This window comes from Hippoglossus hippoglossus, chromosome 14 (genome assembly GCF_009819705.1).
Source record: "Hippoglossus hippoglossus isolate fHipHip1 chromosome 14, fHipHip1.pri, whole genome shotgun sequence".
NCBI classification, from domain to species: domain Eukaryota; kingdom Metazoa; phylum Chordata; class Actinopteri; order Pleuronectiformes; family Pleuronectidae; genus Hippoglossus; species Hippoglossus hippoglossus.
In genome coordinates this window covers 423,475-442,150 of record NC_047164.1, presented here as the reverse complement: position 1 = coordinate 442,150, position 18,676 = coordinate 423,475, and the positions used below count along the sequence as shown (strand labels likewise).

At 44.9% G+C, this 18,676-nt stretch overlaps 2 protein-coding genes and 2 long non-coding RNA genes across 9 annotated transcripts in view; 2 read left to right on the top strand and 2 right to left on the bottom strand.

The window, feature by feature from the left end:
• Positions 1-1,350: 1,350 nt before the first annotated feature.
• On the bottom strand, positions 1,351-7,818 carry LOC117774715 (protein FAM122A). Its single transcript, XM_034607341.1, has 9 exons — positions 7,039-7,818; positions 6,071-6,155; positions 5,522-5,578; positions 5,395-5,441; positions 4,930-4,987; positions 4,637-4,701; positions 4,498-4,553; positions 3,814-3,898; positions 1,351-1,726 (listed from the first exon to the last, which is right to left on the bottom strand). Exons 1-9 carry the CDS (start codon positions 7,125-7,127, stop codon positions 1,603-1,605), a joined length of 666 nt encoding a protein of 221 aa, XP_034463232.1. The 5' UTR covers positions 7,128-7,818; the 3' UTR covers positions 1,351-1,602.
• A 2,493-nt stretch (positions 7,819-10,311) lies between these two features.
• On the top strand, positions 10,312-15,317 carry LOC117774712 (schwannomin-interacting protein 1-like). Of its 6 annotated transcripts, none has more exons than XM_034607334.1 (7): positions 10,312-10,508; positions 10,973-11,166; positions 12,237-12,346; positions 12,543-12,624; positions 13,336-13,448; positions 14,044-14,165; positions 14,394-15,108. In XM_034607334.1, exons 2-7 carry the CDS (start codon positions 10,981-10,983, stop codon positions 14,486-14,488), a joined length of 708 nt encoding a protein of 235 aa, XP_034463225.1. In that variant the 5' UTR covers positions 10,312-10,508; positions 10,973-10,980; the 3' UTR covers positions 14,489-15,108. The 6 variants fall into 6 exon arrangements, 5 of the variants coding, with proteins under 5 accessions (XP_034463225.1, XP_034463224.1, XP_034463229.1 ...); XM_034607333.1 differs by having other exon boundaries at positions 10,312-10,540; XM_034607338.1 differs by having other exon boundaries at positions 10,313-10,508; positions 13,336-13,434; positions 14,048-14,165; positions 14,394-15,317.
• LOC117774728 lies at positions 11,004-13,692 on the bottom strand. Its single transcript, XR_004616123.1, has 4 exons — positions 13,681-13,692; positions 13,458-13,598; positions 11,299-11,304; positions 11,004-11,037 (listed from the first exon to the last, which is right to left on the bottom strand). It is a non-coding gene; the product is annotated as an uncharacterized LOC117774728 (long non-coding RNA).
• A 2,585-nt stretch (positions 15,318-17,902) lies between the features above and the next one.
• LOC117774729 overlaps positions 17,903-18,676 on the top strand; it is a 1,758-nt gene continuing 984 nt past the window's right edge. The window contains exons 1-2 of the long non-coding RNA XR_004616124.1: positions 17,903-18,044; positions 18,555-18,676. The exon at positions 18,555-18,676 is cut by the window's right edge and continues 247 nt beyond it. This is a non-coding gene — a long non-coding RNA (uncharacterized LOC117774729). The remainder of the gene's footprint in view (positions 18,045-18,554) is intronic.

Genomic DNA, 18,676 nt, shown 5'->3' with positions numbered 1-18,676 from the left:
CAGGAGCCAGTTCGTCAAACGTCCTGCAACAAACAAGACGACTTCAAGTCCGTCAACTTTCTTCTCGAAAAAGGAGGAAGCTTCAGTCGAGGTCAGACACTGAAACATTTCGTTAAAACACGAAAAAAGTTTCGTCAGTGAACAAAAACTTTGTAGTTTCTTTGTTTCATTGGATTTTTTATATAATAATTTGTGTCGTGATCTTCAGAGATAAACATGTAAAGAACGTGAAATTTAACGACACAAATAATGACGAAGTGTGTAACCCTGGTTCTCTGAGTTGACGAAGTGCTGGTGTATAAACATCTCTGCTGATCAGTCGATAATAAAGATGGACGACATTTAGGCTCCCAAAAGTGAAGCCAAATCACTTGGATCGCCCCCTGGTGGCTGGCTGCAGTACAGGTCAAAAATGTTTGTAAAGATGTTTCTGTCATTCCAGGTCGTTGATGTTTGTTCAAGTTTCTGATCAGTTTGGTTTGAATCAGTTATTTGATGATATAAAAACAGGCTGAGACGTGATGATTGACAGCTGACACTGACTCAGGATTGGTTGAGTGTGTGGGCGGGACCCTGATTCCACGGCTCCACCCCTCGATCACTGCTGCACAGACTCTGACTGTAATGACGTCATCACCACAAGATGGCAGCGTTCATATCTGAGATATTAAGCTTCATTTCAGGAGGAAGTGGAGACGTGTCCTCGTCTTTATTTTCTGTCTTTCTTGCTACAGATGAATCACGAACCCTCATGATGCCGGATTCAGGACCTTTTCTGAATTAATCTTGATAAAAGTTTGAATACGTAAAGCTTCTGTTCCGTTTGTTTCCTGCAGGAGTCGACTGGACTGATTTCTGTGGAACCTGAAGTGCTTCAACTCCTTTAGGGACGATTCAGATCAACTTCTTTCAGTCTTGATAAGAACTCAAGACTTTTTTGTAGCTTCTTCAGAAACGTCCAATAATCGATCAGAGACGATCTGTGCCTTCATAAAACTATAGAGCGACGAGTCAGATCAGTCTCGGGCTCTTTCAATGTTGGACATGATTGTCCCGTTGTCAGAGAAAGCGCCAGGACGTCTTCGCTGAGCTGAACATCAGGTCGTGTGCTTCTCAACGTGTGAAACTCACTTCCTCTTCGTATCTGAATCAAACACGTTGATTCTCGGGTTCAACACCTCGTCTCTGTGACAACAAACCAACTGTGAATGCGTCTTCACAGAAACAGACTTCCGGCCTGTGTCCCGACTTTCTCCAAACTGTCTTCATGTTGTTGTCATGACGCCGATGAACGTCGGTCGACTGATTTCAGGGCCGGGCTCCTGTCAGGACCTGCTCTGGAAGGAAAAGTCGTTCTGTTCGACAAATGTTTGTCCAACATGAGATTAACTGAAGAGTGAAACTGGGATTATATTTTCAAACAGATGATTCAGTCTCAGAGTTTCCATGACAACGAGCTGAACTGAAAGTGAAGAAATGTCTCAACTGTCACTTCTGAACTTCCTGTGGTTCTTCTGTCCATCAAATGTGGTGACAGGAAGAGGCGGAACTTACAGTAACACTGGATAAGGTGCGATGAGGGCGGGTGTTGGGGGGCGGGGTTTAATGTCCAGGTTGCTGGTGGGAGCTGAAGTGGGTGAAGGAGGGGGGAGGGGAGAGGGACAGAGGGCTGGACTGAGGACTGACGCCCCCTGCTGGTGGAGGCTCTGCCGTCGACTGAGAGACACTGAGGAGGAGGAGGAGGAGATTTATTAATTTATTTTATTTATCATTTGACACGTTTGTGTGTGTGTGTGTGTGTGTGTGTCCTGGAACAGATATCTTTGTGAGGACATTTTGAGGGTAAGAATCAGGTTCAAGAGGAGCACAGGCAACAAGGTAACTTTATATCTATGTCATTTATATATAGTTATATTATAGCCTACAAAGATATGAATGAATGAACCAATGAAAGGCTTATATATAGATTATATATGTGATGAAATGTGAGGCGTCTTAAACGGGTTCCGAACCCTGAGCTAAGGAGGCTCAACAGAAAGACCCCCCCCCGCTCACGATGCACTAGTGGTAGGATCTACATGTCCCAAAAATAATAAGTTAGGGTTAGGTATAGTTAAGGTTAGGTATGGTTAAGGTTAGGTATGGTTAAGGTTAGGTATGGTTAAGGTTAGGTATAGTTAAGGTTAGGTATGGTTAAGGTTAGGTATGGTTAATGTTAGGTATAGTTAAGGTTAGGTATAGTTAAGGTTAGGTATAGTTAATGTTAGGTATAGTTAAGGTTAGGTATGGTTAATGTTAGGTATAGTTAAGGTTAGGTATGGTTAATGTTAGGTATAGTTAAGGTTAGGTATGGTTAAGGTTAGGTATGGTTAAGGTTAGGTATGGTTAATGTTAGGTATAGTTAAGGTTAGGTATAGTTAAGGTTAGGTATAGTTAAGGTTAGGTATGGTTAATGTTAGGTATGGTTAAGGTTAGGTATGGTTAATGTTAGGTATAGTTAAGGTTAGGTGTGGTTAAGGTTAGGTATAGTTAAGGTTAGGTGTGGTTAAGGTTAGGTATAGTTAAGGTTAGGTATAGTTAAGGTTAGGTATAGTTAATGTTAGGTATAGTTAAGGTTAGGTATAGTTAAGGTTAGGTATAGTTAAGGTTAGGTATAGTTAAGGTTAGGTGTGGTTAAGGTTAGGTATAGTTAAGGTTAGGTATGGTTAAGGTTAGGTATAGTTAAGGTTAGGTGTGGTTAAGGTTAGGTGTGGTTAAGGTTATGTATAGTTAAGGTTAGGTGTGGTTAAGGTTAGGTGTGGTTAAGGTTAGGTATAGTTAAGGTTAGGTGTGGTTAAGGTTAGGTATAGTTAAGGTTAGGTATAGTTAAGGTTAGGTATAGTTAAGGTTAGGTGTGGTTAAGGTTAGGTGTGGTTAAGGTTATGTATAGTTAAGGTTAGGTGTGGTTAAGGTTAGGTATAGTTAAGGTTAGGTGTGGTTAAGGTTAGGTATAGTTAAGGTTAGGTATAGTTCAGGTTAGGTGTGGTTGGGGGGGCTCTTAGGTATGTAGAGCATTCCTGTCCACCAGGTACTCAGTGATGTCTTAGCTGAGATTTGAGCCGTGGAGTCTGTTGCTGTATGAACTGAGCTCCAGACTGAGGACGGGTGGTAAAGGATGAAGAAGAAGCAGGTTGAGGCAGGAACCAAACTAAACAGGCTTCCTGTATAAAAAGTGAGAAGAATGAAGTGGTGGTGAAAGACGTCCCCACTCCATCTTCTGTCCACTTTGACCCATTTGAAACTTTCATAGCAGCACAAATGTTACTAATGAAATGTTCCAGTCACGTGATTGGTTCGGCGCAGCGCTACTATCATTATCAACCCTCAAAACCATGAGCCCTTTAGTTTCTGTCCACAGCAAAACTCAATATTACTCCTACCGTAACTGTGGATACATTTTTTGCACAGATCATATTCATATTTATTTATTTTAGACATGTTCAAACGACTACTGCAATTTTGCACGCTTGTCTCTTTTGTTGTCTTTTGTATTTAGCCTTTTGTTCTTTGCTCTATGTGCAATGACCGGCCGATGGGACACAATCACTTCCCAAACTGGGATCAATGACGTACATCTATCTACTGGCTGTTCGTGTTGTCTGTCCAAACATGGATGGGATGAGTTCTATCCACGTTATGTCGACATGTCTTCGATTTCTATCGAGGAAAAGGTATATCGCAATAATTATCTTTATCGTTTTATGGCCCAGCCCGAGGTAAGGGCTTAGGGAATGTGTTATGTCAGTGTGTGTGTGTTTCAGGTGATATCCTCACCTGACCGTGTAGCTGCTGCGGTGGGCGGGGTCTGTTATCCCTGCAACAAAAAGCTTCTTTGGTGGTCCGTCGGACTCGACTCCACCTGATCAACCAAAGCTCACAGATTAAAAAAACAACAATGTGTTTTTACATTACACACGTCTGAAACATGTAACGTCACCCGTTGGTCTGTGAGTTTCTGTTCTGAAGCCTCAGTTTGTTCTGCGCCATCTTGGTTTTTTGAAACCAGAAGTAACCATATTTGGAGGAGCGGGGGGGGGTGGAGCCTGACTGAGCGTTTGAGGACAAGCCCACATGCACCCATTGGACGGTACTAGCTGTCAATCACACTGTGGTACCCCCCCCCCCAACACATCCGGTGCTTTATGGTCTGTTTGACTCTAAATGATCAGAATTCACTAAATGAACATCAGCTGTTTGAAGAAGACTTGAAACTAGAGACTGAGACAGAAACTCCTGAATGTTTCCTGACGTTATAAAGTGAGAAGTCACTTTCTATAGACTTCTATAGAAACTACCAGAGGAGTCGCCCCCTGCTGGTCACTACACAGAAGACACCACAACATGGCAGGGTTCATATTCTGTTATTTTAGCTTCACCTTTGTACAGTGGCAGGAAGTGGCTGCTGATGGTCTTTATATACACTCATTAATTGTGTTAATATATAAAGAGATTTGTTACCTTTCCTCTTCAGTGGAGTCAGTACAGGAACCCTGACTGTGGTGTTGACTGTGGGTCTGTAGAACAGTGAAAACACGATTCATCATGAAACAGAATAAAGATAACTTCATGTGTTTTAACGTGTTTATCTGTGACGCACCTGAACCGCCGGGTGGGACTAGGGGAGGAGTTTGGTGTGACGCCGCTGTCCTGCGACTGAAACCACTGAAGAAAATAAAGAAACATCTGGATTCAGTCTGAAACCTCTGACCTGGATTTACACTGAAAGCTCGAAACTGGATCAATCTGAACAGTCTGATCTGGATTCACTCTGTTTCTAATGTGGATTCAGTTTAAATGGTCTGACCTGGAACAGGAAATGAAGTGAATCAAACGTCCTAACAGGAACCAGAACTAAACACTGCCACAATAAGAGTATGAAGAGATACTCACAGTTGAAGTGTGTTCATGCCACTGACTGACGGGAGGAACCGGAATCAGACTGGAAGCACTGTGGGAGGAGGGGGAGATGGCTAGTTACAGCTGGTTTATGGTTAGTTACAACGGGTTAATTGTTAGCTACAGCTGGTCAATGGTTAGTTAGTTGGTTTATGGTTAGTTACAGCTGGTTTTGTTTAGTTACAGCTGGTTAATGATTAGTAACAGCTGGTTTTGGTTAGTTACAGCTGGTTAATTGTTAGCTACAGCTGGTTACTGGTTAGTTACAGGCGGTTTATGATTAGTAACAGCTGGTTTTGGTTAGTAACAGCTGGTTTTGGTTAGTAACAGCTGGTTTTGGTTAGTTACAGCTGGTTAATGATTAGTAACAGCTGGTTTTGTTTATTTACAGCTGGTTAACGGTTAGTCAGTTGGTTACAGTCATTAACCAGGTGAACAGTGATGATGTCAGTGTCAAACCTGAGCCTGTGCAGACTTCCTCTAAGCGTTGTCTCCATGTTCTCCTCCTGTGACCAACACAATCAGCTGTTATTAACATGGTGACGTCAGGTATGATGAAGGTTTGTATCAGTGTCTCCGTCCTCACCTGTCTCTTCTGGTCGAGTCTGTCTCCGCTTAGAGAGAACGGAGAGAGAGGGATGAGCTGAAAGACGACAAGAAACAGAGAACGATGAGATGAACAAAAAAATGAAGGTTCATCCACACGACTGACAACCTCTGTCCACACTAACACACCTGAATACACATGTAAGAGCTGCTCCTGTTCTTTCAGAATAAAAGTAGCTGAACTGTATGGGATCAGCTTCTTCTTTGCTTGGTTTATTGGCGGGTGGCAACCAACACCAAGGTGCATCACTGCCATATACTGTGTTGGTGCACCGTTCCTGGAGGTACTGCTATACCAGGTCGATTACCCACCATGCTCTTTCAAAATAAAAGCAGCAGGTTGATCTCTTTCAGTGTTTCTACATTAAAACATGACCTGAGATATTTATCACAGTTTCTGAATTTTGTACAAGTGGATTTAATTTAATATTTGTCTTTGATAGACCTTTGTTCAGTTCAGACAAGACACCGACATGTTAAAGTGCAGATTAACGTGAAGAGGTGATGGGGGTTGTTCTCCGACACCGACCTGTGACGGACAGCTGGGGTTGATGGAAACGCTGCTGCGTCGGTATCGAGCAGAGGATACGGGACTAAAGACGGTCATCCCATCACTGAGAGAGACATTGATAAACAGAGAGAGAGAGACGGTAAAGACAAACACAACAGGGGAATAAATCTATCAACAAAATTCTGTTTGATTTGAAGTAACTTTTGTCACGACACAAACATTTCAAATGACCAGTTGATCTTCTGATTATTTACTCACTTGAAATCAATTGTTAAGATAAATTCCCACAAAAAAGACTTTAGATTTTTGAGATGAAATGTAAATGAAACCACAGCAGCTCACACATAATAAAATAAGCCTTTTCTTCAGATGTGAATCCAGTTACTTTTTCGAAAGATACGATTCCTTGATCGACATTACAACCAAATTAGGAGCAATTCACACATAACAAACAATAGTTAGAGAACAAACTGTTCTAATTTACATGTAATTACATAATTAAGATTATGATTCCAATGACTAATGAAAAAGGGGGAAATACTAGTTACTAAATGTTTTATTAATCTTTGTCACTGCAGACATCAATAAAAAGTAATTTGTACAAACAGTGAACAGCTGTAGAATGAATATGGTAAAGAAGCAACAACAAAAACAGGCCATGTTTGTCTTACGTTGATATATATTTAGTATTTTTATTGTATTTTAAAACTCTTAAAGCACGGTACGTGTAGCAGAAGGCAAAGTAAGAATTTCATGCACAGGGCTGTATATGACAAAACACTTTGAACTATGAAAACAAGTTTAGATTTTAGTGGATTAAGATGCTGCTGGTTGAATTACGAACCAGCCGAATGAAAGACTGTTGTGTGGGAATGAGACCGTGTTTTTAAAGAGATGTTTGTGGCGTCATGGGAACAAGCCAAACAAGAATTCATCGGTTTTTAAAAGAGCTTCGGAGCTGCACGTTTAGGTGTAATACCACTGACCTGACACTGGTGATCATGGGGGCGCTGTTGGATCTGCGGAGCGCCCCGCCCCCTGCGCCTGCGCACTGATCCACCTCCATCCGCTCCATGACCTGGTGCGCGGGCCCGGCAGCGGCAGCGCCCCCAGCCGGCCTGCGACCCTCTGAAGGCGGCGTCGGGCTCTACTCGAGCCCGGTAGAAGCCTGACCCGCAGGCCTCAGAGCAGCGGACCCGGAGTGTCAGAGTCAGCGGGCAGAGGAGCGGCGCCTCCCGCCCTCTACCGCATCTCCCCCCGCTAACAGCACCTGAACCGAGCGTCCCCGCGGCTCAGGGACATTAAAGACCCGCAGCTGAGCGTCAGTCGCTGGCTTCTCTAACGCAAATTTAACGGCTGCGTAAAAGCGACTAAAATCCGAAGCCAAGGTGAAGAATTCCGCACGAAGTTTCACTCCAGCTCCGAGTGGAACGTCCCGCGGTGCTTCACCGTCTCCGGGGAAACTTTTCATTCGGGTCCGCACAGGTGACGCGACTTTTGGGATTAGCTGTTGAGCTAACTTGGTAAAAACCTCCAGTCAGAGCAGAAAACCTCGGAGCCGCTGCCCGGAACTGTCCCACCCGGGGCGGCCACAGTCCCCAGGAGCAGCCGGTGTCACGGGCCCGGGACACACCGAGCAGAGAACCGGGAGAAGAACCGAGTCACCGACAATAAACAGTTTGAAAGATTTTTACAACATAGTCCTTCACCTAATACACGGAGTTCAGCATCTGAGGAAACAGCGCCACCGCCCGGCCACACGGAGAACTGCAGCCCCACACAGCACTGACTGCTTATCAACATTAATACTTTAACATTATTATACATAATTATACTTTAAACATATGTTCACTATAGATTCAGATGATCTATAGTGTTAACTGGAGGTTTGGGCTCATTTGGCTAAAAATAATATTCACGTGGATAAAGGAGAATTTAAATATACAGATGATCAATAAAAGTCCGACTCAGGAAGAGACAAAGATCAACGAAGGTGTGAAATAACTGTTCAACTGTTCACAGAGTTTATGTAGAAGTTAACCCTAACCCTAGTTACAACACGAACAACATAAAGTGAAGGATGTCATGAGTTTATGTTATAGAAATTCACATTAAATTAATATTTTGTTGGAGCTGGATTTGTGTCGCCTCATTTATTAAAAACTTTAACAAAACAAAACGATCCAGAGCTGAATTTGGTTTGAATGTTTCCTGTGATGAAGAGAATCTTCAGAAGCGGAGTTCAGACAATATTTAGTATTTTTTGCTTGAAAATACAATTTAAAACAATTTATTAGTTATTGCAGATAATATTAATAATACATTTTATTTATAGGCACCATATAAGGCAGAGATAAAACAATGTGTCAAAAAGATCAATAAAATGAACAGTGAATCAAACAATATGTAGTTTGGACAAATGTAAAACAATCAGACTGAATCTGCCAGTTTCAATAGATTGATTGAAAAGGGAGAGAGTCAATGTTACAGATGCTGGTGGATGGTGGATCCTGATCCTGATGGTGGATCCTGATGGTGGATCCTGATGGTGGATCCTGATCCTGATGGTGGATCCTGATCCTGATGGTGGATCCTGATCCTGATGGTGGATCCTGATGGTGGATCCTGATCCTGATGGTGGATCCTGATCTGTTCCACGTGGCATCTATTGCACTTGTGTCCGTCCTGGGAGACGGATCCTCACATGTGTCTCTGAGGTTTCTACCTTCCTGTTAAAGGTTTTAGTAGTTTGACTCTTGTTGAGGGTTAAGAACAGAGGACGTCTCACCTTGTTAAAGACCATGAGACAAACTGTGATTTGTGAATATGGGTTATACAAATATAATTTGATTGATGATTCATTGATGTCGGGGGGGCGGGGTTCCAGAGGAGGGGAGCAGAGCGGCTCTAGATGTCATGGTGGTCAAGCGGGCAGGTGATACAGTGAGGTGAATGGAAGAAGAAGACCTGAGATGTGCAGGAGTTGTGAAAGGTAAAGAGGAGTGAGATTATGTACAGCCTTAAAAGTGAAGAGCAGAATCTTAAAAACAGTTTATTGTTTAAGGAATTATCAACGGTCAAGGTAAAGCTGTCTGATTTTGTTAAGGTGGATTTGGTGCCAACAAGGAGAACCTGGGTTTTATCACTGTTGAGTTTGAGGAAGTTCCAGGAGAACCAGGGTTTGATTTCCTGCTGCAATCAGAGAGGGAGGTAGGCGGGAGGATGGAGGTAGGTTTGGTGGACAGGTAGAGCTGGGTGTCATCCACATAGCAATGGAAATTAATGTTACATTTACAGAAGATGGGGCCCCAGGACAGAACCCTGGGGAACACCAGTAGTGACCGGGATTTGAAAGATTTGAGTTGGATGATCATTTAATCAATTTATATAAATATAAGCATATGAATAAATAAAATCCTGCACCTACAACCCCCCTAAAATGTCAAAGAAACTATTTCTCAAACTTTGGGTGGACGATATGAACTCACAATAAAGAACAACACAAACATGAATAATTCCGTGTATTTATTTAATAAATCTTTATTAATAAAATGTATTAATGTGATGTTAGAGTGTTAACGTGATGTTAGAATGTTGTACAAACGTTTGCTCTGTTGTTGTGAATCTCTCCATCTGCTTTGAGTCGTCATCTCTGAAAAATGGTGAAACCCGACACCAGGAGGCTTTAACTCGTTCACTGCCTCTACTCAGATTCACCAGACGGAGACGGTCCAGGTCCAGACAGAAGACAAAGCTTAAAGGGACAGTTCACTGAAACTCCTGGTGTCATCCAAGTGTCCGTGAGGCACTTAGCCTAAATGTCTGATATCCTCCTCGGAGCCGTTTCACGTTCTCACGCACAAACCCTAAACAGCACACACAAAGGGGGGGGGGGGTACGCGGTAGCATCGCTACTTCTGGTAGTGGACATTTAGGTTAAAAAACGGCAATGAAGACTTTCAGGTTTATTTTAAAGTCCTGGGAAAAAAATCATGAGTTCGTTGACTGAGTAAAAGTTAAAACCTGTTGGGGGGGGGGGGGGGGGGGCTGGTCTCATTTTAGACTTGTTTACGTTCTTGGATTTCACATCTTTAATTCTGTGGCGGGAATCCAGCTCCTCTGACGTCGTGTCTACGTCACAGAAGTAACTACGTCTCCACTAACTAACTTTAACTCTAACTAGTCCCGGCGGCTCCTGGTGACCTGTCCCGGTGCCCGCCGCTCTCCGCCCGGAGCTCCGTGCTCCTCCGTGCTCCTCCGTGCTCCTCCAGGAGGGGGACAGGAAGGGCTGAGGGCCGGGGAGCAGAGGGCGGGGGACGGTTCATTTATTCTTCTTTAAACCGTCTAAACTCAGCGGTCGGTCCCGCTCTGTGGACCCGGAGGACGAGAGGGAGCCGCGGGGGGAAGGACAGCGACATGTCGGCGAGCTCCGGAGCCGCGAGGACGTGACTGGAAGGTGGGTGAAAACCTCCGAGTGTCCCGCTGCTGGTAAACAACTGCACCCGGAGGAGAGGCACTGAGGCCCGGACACTTCAGCTCCACACAGCCGGGGTCAATCCGGTTCAAAAAAGGGTTTGAATACTGCTTAAAAAACTGGATTAAAGAGATTTCATCCAACTTGAAACCGATTTAAACCCAAACTAGTTTATACTGAGAGAAGAGACAGATAGAAAGTGTACTGAAGTAAATGTTCTTACTTACATCTGTAAGAATCAATACAAAGGACAAATCACATACATCAGAACAAGGCCTAAAGATTAATATCACATATATTTTACTTGATGAGCGCTTGTATTTAATCATTGTTCATAAATCAAATATAGATAAATCACATAAAAGTAGTTTTGAAAACTTTAGCTTTTCTGTCTCTTGATTTTTTTAATTCTTTATTTTTGAATCTTGTTCTGTTGTTGTTTGCAGAGCTTTCGATGGAGGGAGAGAAAGAGACGGCTGAAGAGAAGGAGGAGGAGGAGGAGGAGAAGCAGCTTCATCCTCACGTGGCAGTGGCGTCTCCTGTGGACTACCAGGACCTCCCCATCATCCACTGGGAGGACCTGAGCCAGCGGATCGCTGAGTTGGAGAAACAGGAGCAGGAGAGGAGGGAGAGGTCAAAGGTCAGCTGTGAACTAGAGTGGTGGAATTTACCAGATGATGTTTCTTCAGTGTTTGAGTCAGAGAGCAGTTATCTCACAGACTACATTTCCCATAAACCTCTGCGTTGTACCGCCTTCCTGGAGAGTGTAAACATGAAGCTTTGACAAGACAACGAACACAGAAGATGTTTTCTGATATGAACTTTCCTGTAGTTAGTGTCTGTGAAGCAGCAGCAGGTTGTCGGGTCCGACTCGTTCAAACAGGAACATGTGGGAACATCCAGGCGAGGGGCGGAGCCTGTAGAGCAGCAGGGGCGGAGCCTGTAGAGCAGCAGGAGGCCGGACATGACGTATAAACTCTGCTGTGGAAAGATCTGTGTTGTTGTTTCCAGCTCATCCACACCGGCGTCGGCCCTCAGCACCAGAAGATCTGGAACCTCCTCGTGTTTCCAAGTGGACGTCTTCGTCTTCTACGTGTACGGCTCCTCTTCTTCATCCTGAGATGTTTGTGTTCTTCCAGTTTCACGTCCGTCACGTGTTAGAAACCTCATCAACACGTCCACTCGCTCACTGAGAAGCTTCAGGACATTGTCCTGCTGTGTCCTCACATGGACTCACTCTGACATGTTACAGACATTTTACCAGGAGGCTGCAGGAGAAGATCCAGAACATGTCCAGAGACACTGACTCAGACATTTGTTCTCACATCCAGAACCTCCAGAACATGACAGGAACATGCCAGGAACATGTGAGGAACATGTCAGGAACATTTCAGGAACTTCAGTACAGGTCTGAAAAAAAAGAGTCAAAACGAACATAAAGAGCCGTGATGGACAGATGTCCACTTTCACTCTCAGTGATTTGAAACAAACGTCAGGCCTCAGATCAGATTTCTGCTCACACTCGGACCTGTTTCTTTCTGATTTGATCAGTTCTGCTGCTTTTACGCACAAATCCATGATTTATTCATCTTTCAGTGTTTTCCTGATGATGAAGATGTTCTGAATCTATTTAGAGTTCTTTTCCATGTGTTGTCGGATGATGTGGCTGAGATTTCATCATAAAACCTGTGTTGTCCTGTGTTCCTGCAGAGGGGAACAGGGGTGAGGAAGGAGGAGAGTCAGGGGGGAGTGTGGAGAGACGTCTGGGAGGAAGAGGAGGGAGACTTGAGAAGGTGTAGAGTGGCTGTCGTCACGTCACGGTAACGCACAGCTGTGATGTTTGTTCTGTGGAGGCTGCGGGTCTCAGAACATCTCAGTTTATTAATTATTATATAATCTACCTAAAATAATGTTTATGACCTGTACTGCAGTCAGCCTCCAGGGGGCGTTGGATGTTTCCATCTTTGTCTATGTTCTGTACACGTGGACTCAGTTCTGCTCCTGTTCTGTCCTCAGGTTCCTCAACCACAGGAACCTGCAGCTTTGCTTCATCAACAGCAGCGACAGTGAAGACGAGGACGATGGAAGCAACCAAAAGGTGATGTCACTTCCTGTCGTCTCTTTAACAAGTCACTGCTCCCTTCTCTGCCGACCGAGGCTCCGGATCTTTATCACCAGGCAGATTCTCTGTCGGAGTCTCGTCACGTGTTGTTGATGCTCAGATGTAAAAAGAAGCTTTTGAGGCTGAAATGTGATTTGGTGAAAAACACATCTGTCCACATCTGTCCTCGTGAAAACAGCAGCTGAACCTTCACACAAATATATTGTTCATGACAGAGACAAACTTTAAACTGTGTCTGAATCCAAGTCGCTCCTCAGCTGTTAAAGGTCAGAGGGGTTTCTCCTGGTGCACCACCGCCTCCTGCTGGACGGCAGGACAATCGACACTGAGCCACACAAACACAGACGAGTCTGAAACCTCATCCAGATGCTTTTTGATACCAGACACTGAAGAAAAGCTTAAATTTGTCAAATGTTAAATGTTATATTAAGTTTTTCAAAATAAAATACAGTATGAGTGAAATCAGAAAACACAGGGAACTGTTTAACAATCTGTCTTCATTTCATCATGATGTTAAACTTGTATTGAGTCAGAGAACAGGAAGTCGTAGAAAACTTGAACCTAACTTAATGTCACATTTATAAAAGCCAGGCTTGTTTTAGTTTTCTTCTTATTTCTAATCTGAGCTGTTGTTTCAGATGTGCTGACTTCGCCTTCATCTGACCTCTGACCTTATGTCTCCTTCAGGTTGCCATGGGAACAGAGCGCAATGGGCTGAAACAGGAAGTGGCCACCGCTCTGAGGACGCTGAGAGATGAACTGCTGGCGGAACAGAAGGAGAAGCAGGTGAAAGGAGAGAAAAGAGGAACGAGAACAAAACGAATAACAAAAAGTGATGTAGATGCAGGTCTGGAGAAAAAGGTCTGAGGAGGTTTTAAAAAGTCTTAAAGGTTCAGTGTGTAGAATGTAGTGACATCTAGTGGTGAAGTGTCATGTTGCAGCGGAACACCCTTCACACACTCTAGCATAAAGAAAACAACAACTTGTATAATTTAGATGAAACTAGTGAAAACATCACTAGGATTATTTTACATTCAGTTTCTAACAATAGATCTTTTCACCTGAATCTTACAAACTGAACCTTTAAGTTAAATAAGTCAAACAATTAGACCCAGAATTATTTATTAAGTTCATGAAATTATTGTTTATTAATTATTGTCCCCATTATATCATATATTTCTTTATATTATGTTTACTTCTCAGTTGTATTGATCAATAATTACCAATAATATAATGAATCACTACACATGTCCTGGACACATCTGGATTTATCAACGTGTGTGTGTGTGTGTGTGTGTGTGTGTGTGTGTGTGTGTGTGTGTGTGTGTGTGTGTGTGTGTGTGTGTGTGTGTGTGTGTGTGTGTGTGTGTGTGTGTGTGTGTGTGTGTGTGTATTGCAGCATCTGGCCGGCAGCAGCACTGTTGCCAGGCGTAAACATCTGGAGCGTTGGGAGCTGGATGAGTGTTCAGTGCAGCAACTCAGCAGCTCGAGAGCGTCACTTCAACAGGAAGTGCACGGTACGCACGCACACACACACACACGGTACACACACACACACACACACACACACACACACACACACACACACACACACGGTACACACACACACACACACAGTGAATCGGTTTCATGAACAGCTGTTGAATTCACTCTGATCAGCCCCAGTCCCTTCGGCTCGGTGGCGCCCCCTGTGGAGGCTCTTTGTCCTGCTGACCTTGGTTTGGATGTCGTTGGTTTTGTTGCAGCTCTGAGCTCGGAGCTGGTCGCTCACCTGCTGGTACGAGACCAGCTGAGGACGAAGCAGGACGCCATGCTGCTGGACGTCCAGGACCTGACCTAACACCACACATGTCCACACGTTTCCACCACATCTACATGTGACCACGCCGGGACGAGGTCGGCCGGCTCGTCCACGTTGGCACAGGAGTCGTTTACCTTTAACCAGCTAATTCAAACGGACAAATCACCAGCATCATGGAAGACAAGACGGAGACACGAGCGGACGGTCGAGTTGAAGAGAAGAACTCTTCGGAAAGCTCCGGCATGTCTACGAACTAACTCACTAACAGCGGTGGTGGTTTGACGGGATGAGTCGTACGAGGTCGGAGCTGAACGACGCCTGAACGACCACAAACACGTTCTGTGTTTCTCCTGAACCTCGTGTAATTCACTTTGAATCGTTTATGATGGAGACAAAACTTCAAATGTTTCGGAATCAGCACATTTTCGAACACAACTTGGATTGTGCCTTACGACACCAGGACATGATTTGAAACCGACTCCGATTTAAAAAGAATCGAAATGAGACAAACAAGTGATTTCACTTCAATAAGAAATAGAACAATAAGAGATGAAGTGTTTCGTGTCGATTCCAGTTCAAACATCGGTTTTTGTCTTGAACTTAAATGTCATTTTTCTCAGGTAGTTAAAATCCGTCAGAACGTTCGTCATCAGTTTGATGAAAAACTTTAACATCCAGAGTATTTTTATATTTGAGGGAAAGAAACTCAATGAAAAGTCTTTGGGATCAAATTTTATTCAAAAATCCTCCAGATGTTTGTGTCACTTTTGACTTTGTCTAGAATCTTTTTGACAAACATGTGGTTTCTATTGAAGTTGTATTGTGTATTTGTCTTCTTTAGTCGAACCTGTGGATATAAAAAGGGAACAAACAGCTTCTGTAGCAAGAAAACAGAGAAAACTGATCCTCTATATTTTGGTTGTTTTCCTGAAATCAAAATCTGAATTTCAGCCAAATGTCGATATATGAAGCGTAGATGATGACAAATTTAAAATAGTTTGTATTTGATTTCAAGAACAAATGTAGTTCAAATTTATAACAGTAATTATTATATAACAGAACAAATCCTTTCTGTGTCATTTCTCTTGAAATGAAAACACTTCAGGTACAAGCAGCAGTGACTGTTTACTCCTAAAGGGAATAATCCACTTAAATAACAAGTTTTCTGTGTTTTCTTCTCTGAACCTTTTTGAAGTTATATTTTTATTTAACTGTATAAGAATATTTACATGGTTTAAACTGTGGCTTTTATAAAACACCACTGGTGACGTCCTCCTTAATCAGAAAGAAATGATTTATCCATACTGATCATTTTCTTTCATTGATCTGAATGTCGTAATATTGTGTCTGTCAACTTTTTTATTTCCATAAGTGTAAATATTTAAAGTCACTGAAACGTCATTATAATTCAATATGTCACCATGGTAACACAGTGAAGAATAAAGTGCAAAGTCAAAATATTAAATTATAAAGTAAACAGGTTGTTTTAAAATGTAAATGAATTAATTTCAATAGTATTTGTGAATGTAAACATTAATTCTGAAATATATTTTAAGGCAAAGACGAGTTGTGTTTTTGTGTCTTTTAATTGTTAGAAATAAACTATTTATATACTATATTTATCATTTTATTTTAACCACAATCTGTGTAAATGTTCAAAGAAACTCGGCGTCTCAGGTCATCGAGTCGTTATCCAACAACATCAGGAATCTGGGGACCTGAAATTATTAAATTATTATTTGAATGACAGAAAATAATTATAATTTTTTTAATTTTAAACCCAGAAAGTCCACAAATAATGGAAGAAATAACGGTTTTCTATTTGATGGAACAACACGAGATGTTTTCTGTCTTTGCTCAAATAGAAAAAGAAATTGTTTCATAAAATACAACTTTGAAAAAATTCTATATACAACAATTTAGGTTTTAAGAACTCGTCACCACAACAGTAAAGATGGTGGCAATTAATGAAGTAGTATAGAAGCCTGAAGGTCTGTGGCCCCTGAAGGTCTGTGGCCCCTGAAGGTCTGTGGCCCTGAAGGTCTGTGGCCCCTGGAGGTCTGTGGCCCCTGAAGGTCTGTGGCCCTGAAGGTCTGTGGCCCCTGAAGGTCTGTGGCCCTGAAGGTCTGTGGCCCCTGGAGGTCTGTGGCCCCTGAAGGTCTGTGGCCCTGAAGGTCTGTGGCCCTGAAGGTCTGTGGCCCCTGGAGGTCTGTGGCCCTGAAGGTCTGTGGCCCTGAAGGTCTGTGGCCCCTGGAGGTCTGTGGCCCTGAAGGTCTGTGGCCCCTGAAGGTCTGTGGCCCTGTCTGTGCGGGCCCCCGGAGGTGCGGGCCTCCGGAGGTGCGGGCCCCTGGAGGTCTGGGCCCCCGGAGGTGCGGGCCCCCGGAGGTTTGGGCCCCTGGAAGTCTGGAGGTGGGGCCCCTGGAGGTGCGGCCCCTGGAGGTGCGGGCCCCTGGAGGTCTGGGCCTCTGGAGGTGGGGCCCCTGGAGGTCTGGGCCCCTGGAGGTCTGGGCCTCTGGAGGTGCGGCCTCTGGAGGTGCGGCCTCTGGAGGTGCGGCCCCTGGAGGTGTGGGCCCCTGGAGGTGTGGGCCCCCGGAGGTCTGGGCCCCTGGAGGTCTGGGCCCCTGGAGGTGGGGCCCCTGGAGGTGTGGGCCCCTGGAGGTGTGGGCCCCCGGAGGTCTGGGCCCCTGGAGGTGCGGCCTCTGGAGGTGGGGCCCCTGGAGGTGTGGGCCCCTGGAGGTGTGGGCCCCCGGAGGTCTGGGCCCCTGGAGGTGCGGCCTCTGGAGGTGCGGGCCCCTGGAGGTCTGGGCCCCCGGAGGTGCGGGCCCCCGGAGGTCTGGGCCCCTGGAAGTCTGGAGGTGGGGCCCCTGGAGGTGGGGCCCCTAGAGGTGTGGGCCCCCGGAGGTGCGGGCCCCTGGAGGTGGGGCCCCTGGAGGTCTGGGCCCCTGGAGGTCTGTGGCCCTGAAGGTCTGGGCCCCTAGAGGTGTGGGCCCCCGGAGGTGCGGGCCCCCGGTGGTGGGGCCCCTGGAGGTCTGGGCCCCTGGAAGTCTGGAGGTGGGGCCCCTGGAGGTGGGGCCCCTGGAGGTCTGGGCCCCTGGAAGTCTGGAGGTGGGGCCCCTGGAGGTGGGGCCCCTGGAGGTCTGGGCCTCTGGAGGTGGGGCCCCTGGAGGTCTGGAGGTGGGGCCCCTGGAGGTGGGGCCCCTGGAGGTGGGGCCTCTTTGCCTGATGCTTGTCTTCCGAGCCTAAACGCTGGAGAGATAACGAGCTGTGAGTGAAGGTCAGTGATTGGACGTCTGCTCCTCGGCTGTTGGCTCATACCTGTGCTGCCGGCCCCTGGCTTGAGGAGCCATTGTTTCCTGTGTTGACTCCACTCAACACGACCGTTCAAACACACTCTCTGGGTTGTGTGTTCGCTGTCAGAGACGACAAACTGTGTGTTTGCTGTGTGGAGCAGAGCTGCTGATGATGAAGATGGTGGTGATGATGAAGGAGGGAGCGAGGGAGGGAGAGGAGGAGGAGGAGCTTTGTAATTAAAGCGTCAGATAACGAGGAGGAGACAGTGACACTTGAAGCTTCAGCAGCTTCTCTGGATGAGGAGGTGAGTTTATTTCACTTTTCAGCGACTGAACGTGTCAGAATTATATTTATATTTAAAATCGAGATGATGCAGAGAAACAATCAAAGCTCCTGTTACTAACAACACGCTGACGTTTCTCTGGATTCTCACTCTGACGCTTCATTTCCCTGTTGAAGCTTGAGTTTGAGTCGTTTTAGTTCAAATCAGAGAATCTGCTCTTTGTTCAGATCTATGAGACAAACTGTGAATATGACACGAGGGGATTGAGATGTTTTTTAATGCAAACTGATGTTTTCCTGTTGGGACACAAACCTTTGATTCTTTGCTTTTCAGTTGCAGCTTAATGATGAATGTGTTAAAAGTGCAGAATCAGGAGAGAGAATAGAATAGAATAGAATAGAATAGTTTTAGTGATAGTTAAATTAAAATGTCCCAGTTAGTAGAAGCTGCTCCTCCTCCACCTCTGCAGTCCCTGTATTCAGTTTCATTCCTGCAGTTCTGACTGAATGAACGCTGATCAATTATTTACAGAGCAGCTGAAGGTCAGAGGAGAAGCCCTGAGAGACCTCTCGGCCCCGAATAGACTCTTCTCAGCCACGACTCCGCCGCAGACGCAGGGACGAGGCCGAGGGGACGATCGAGAGGAGGTAGGA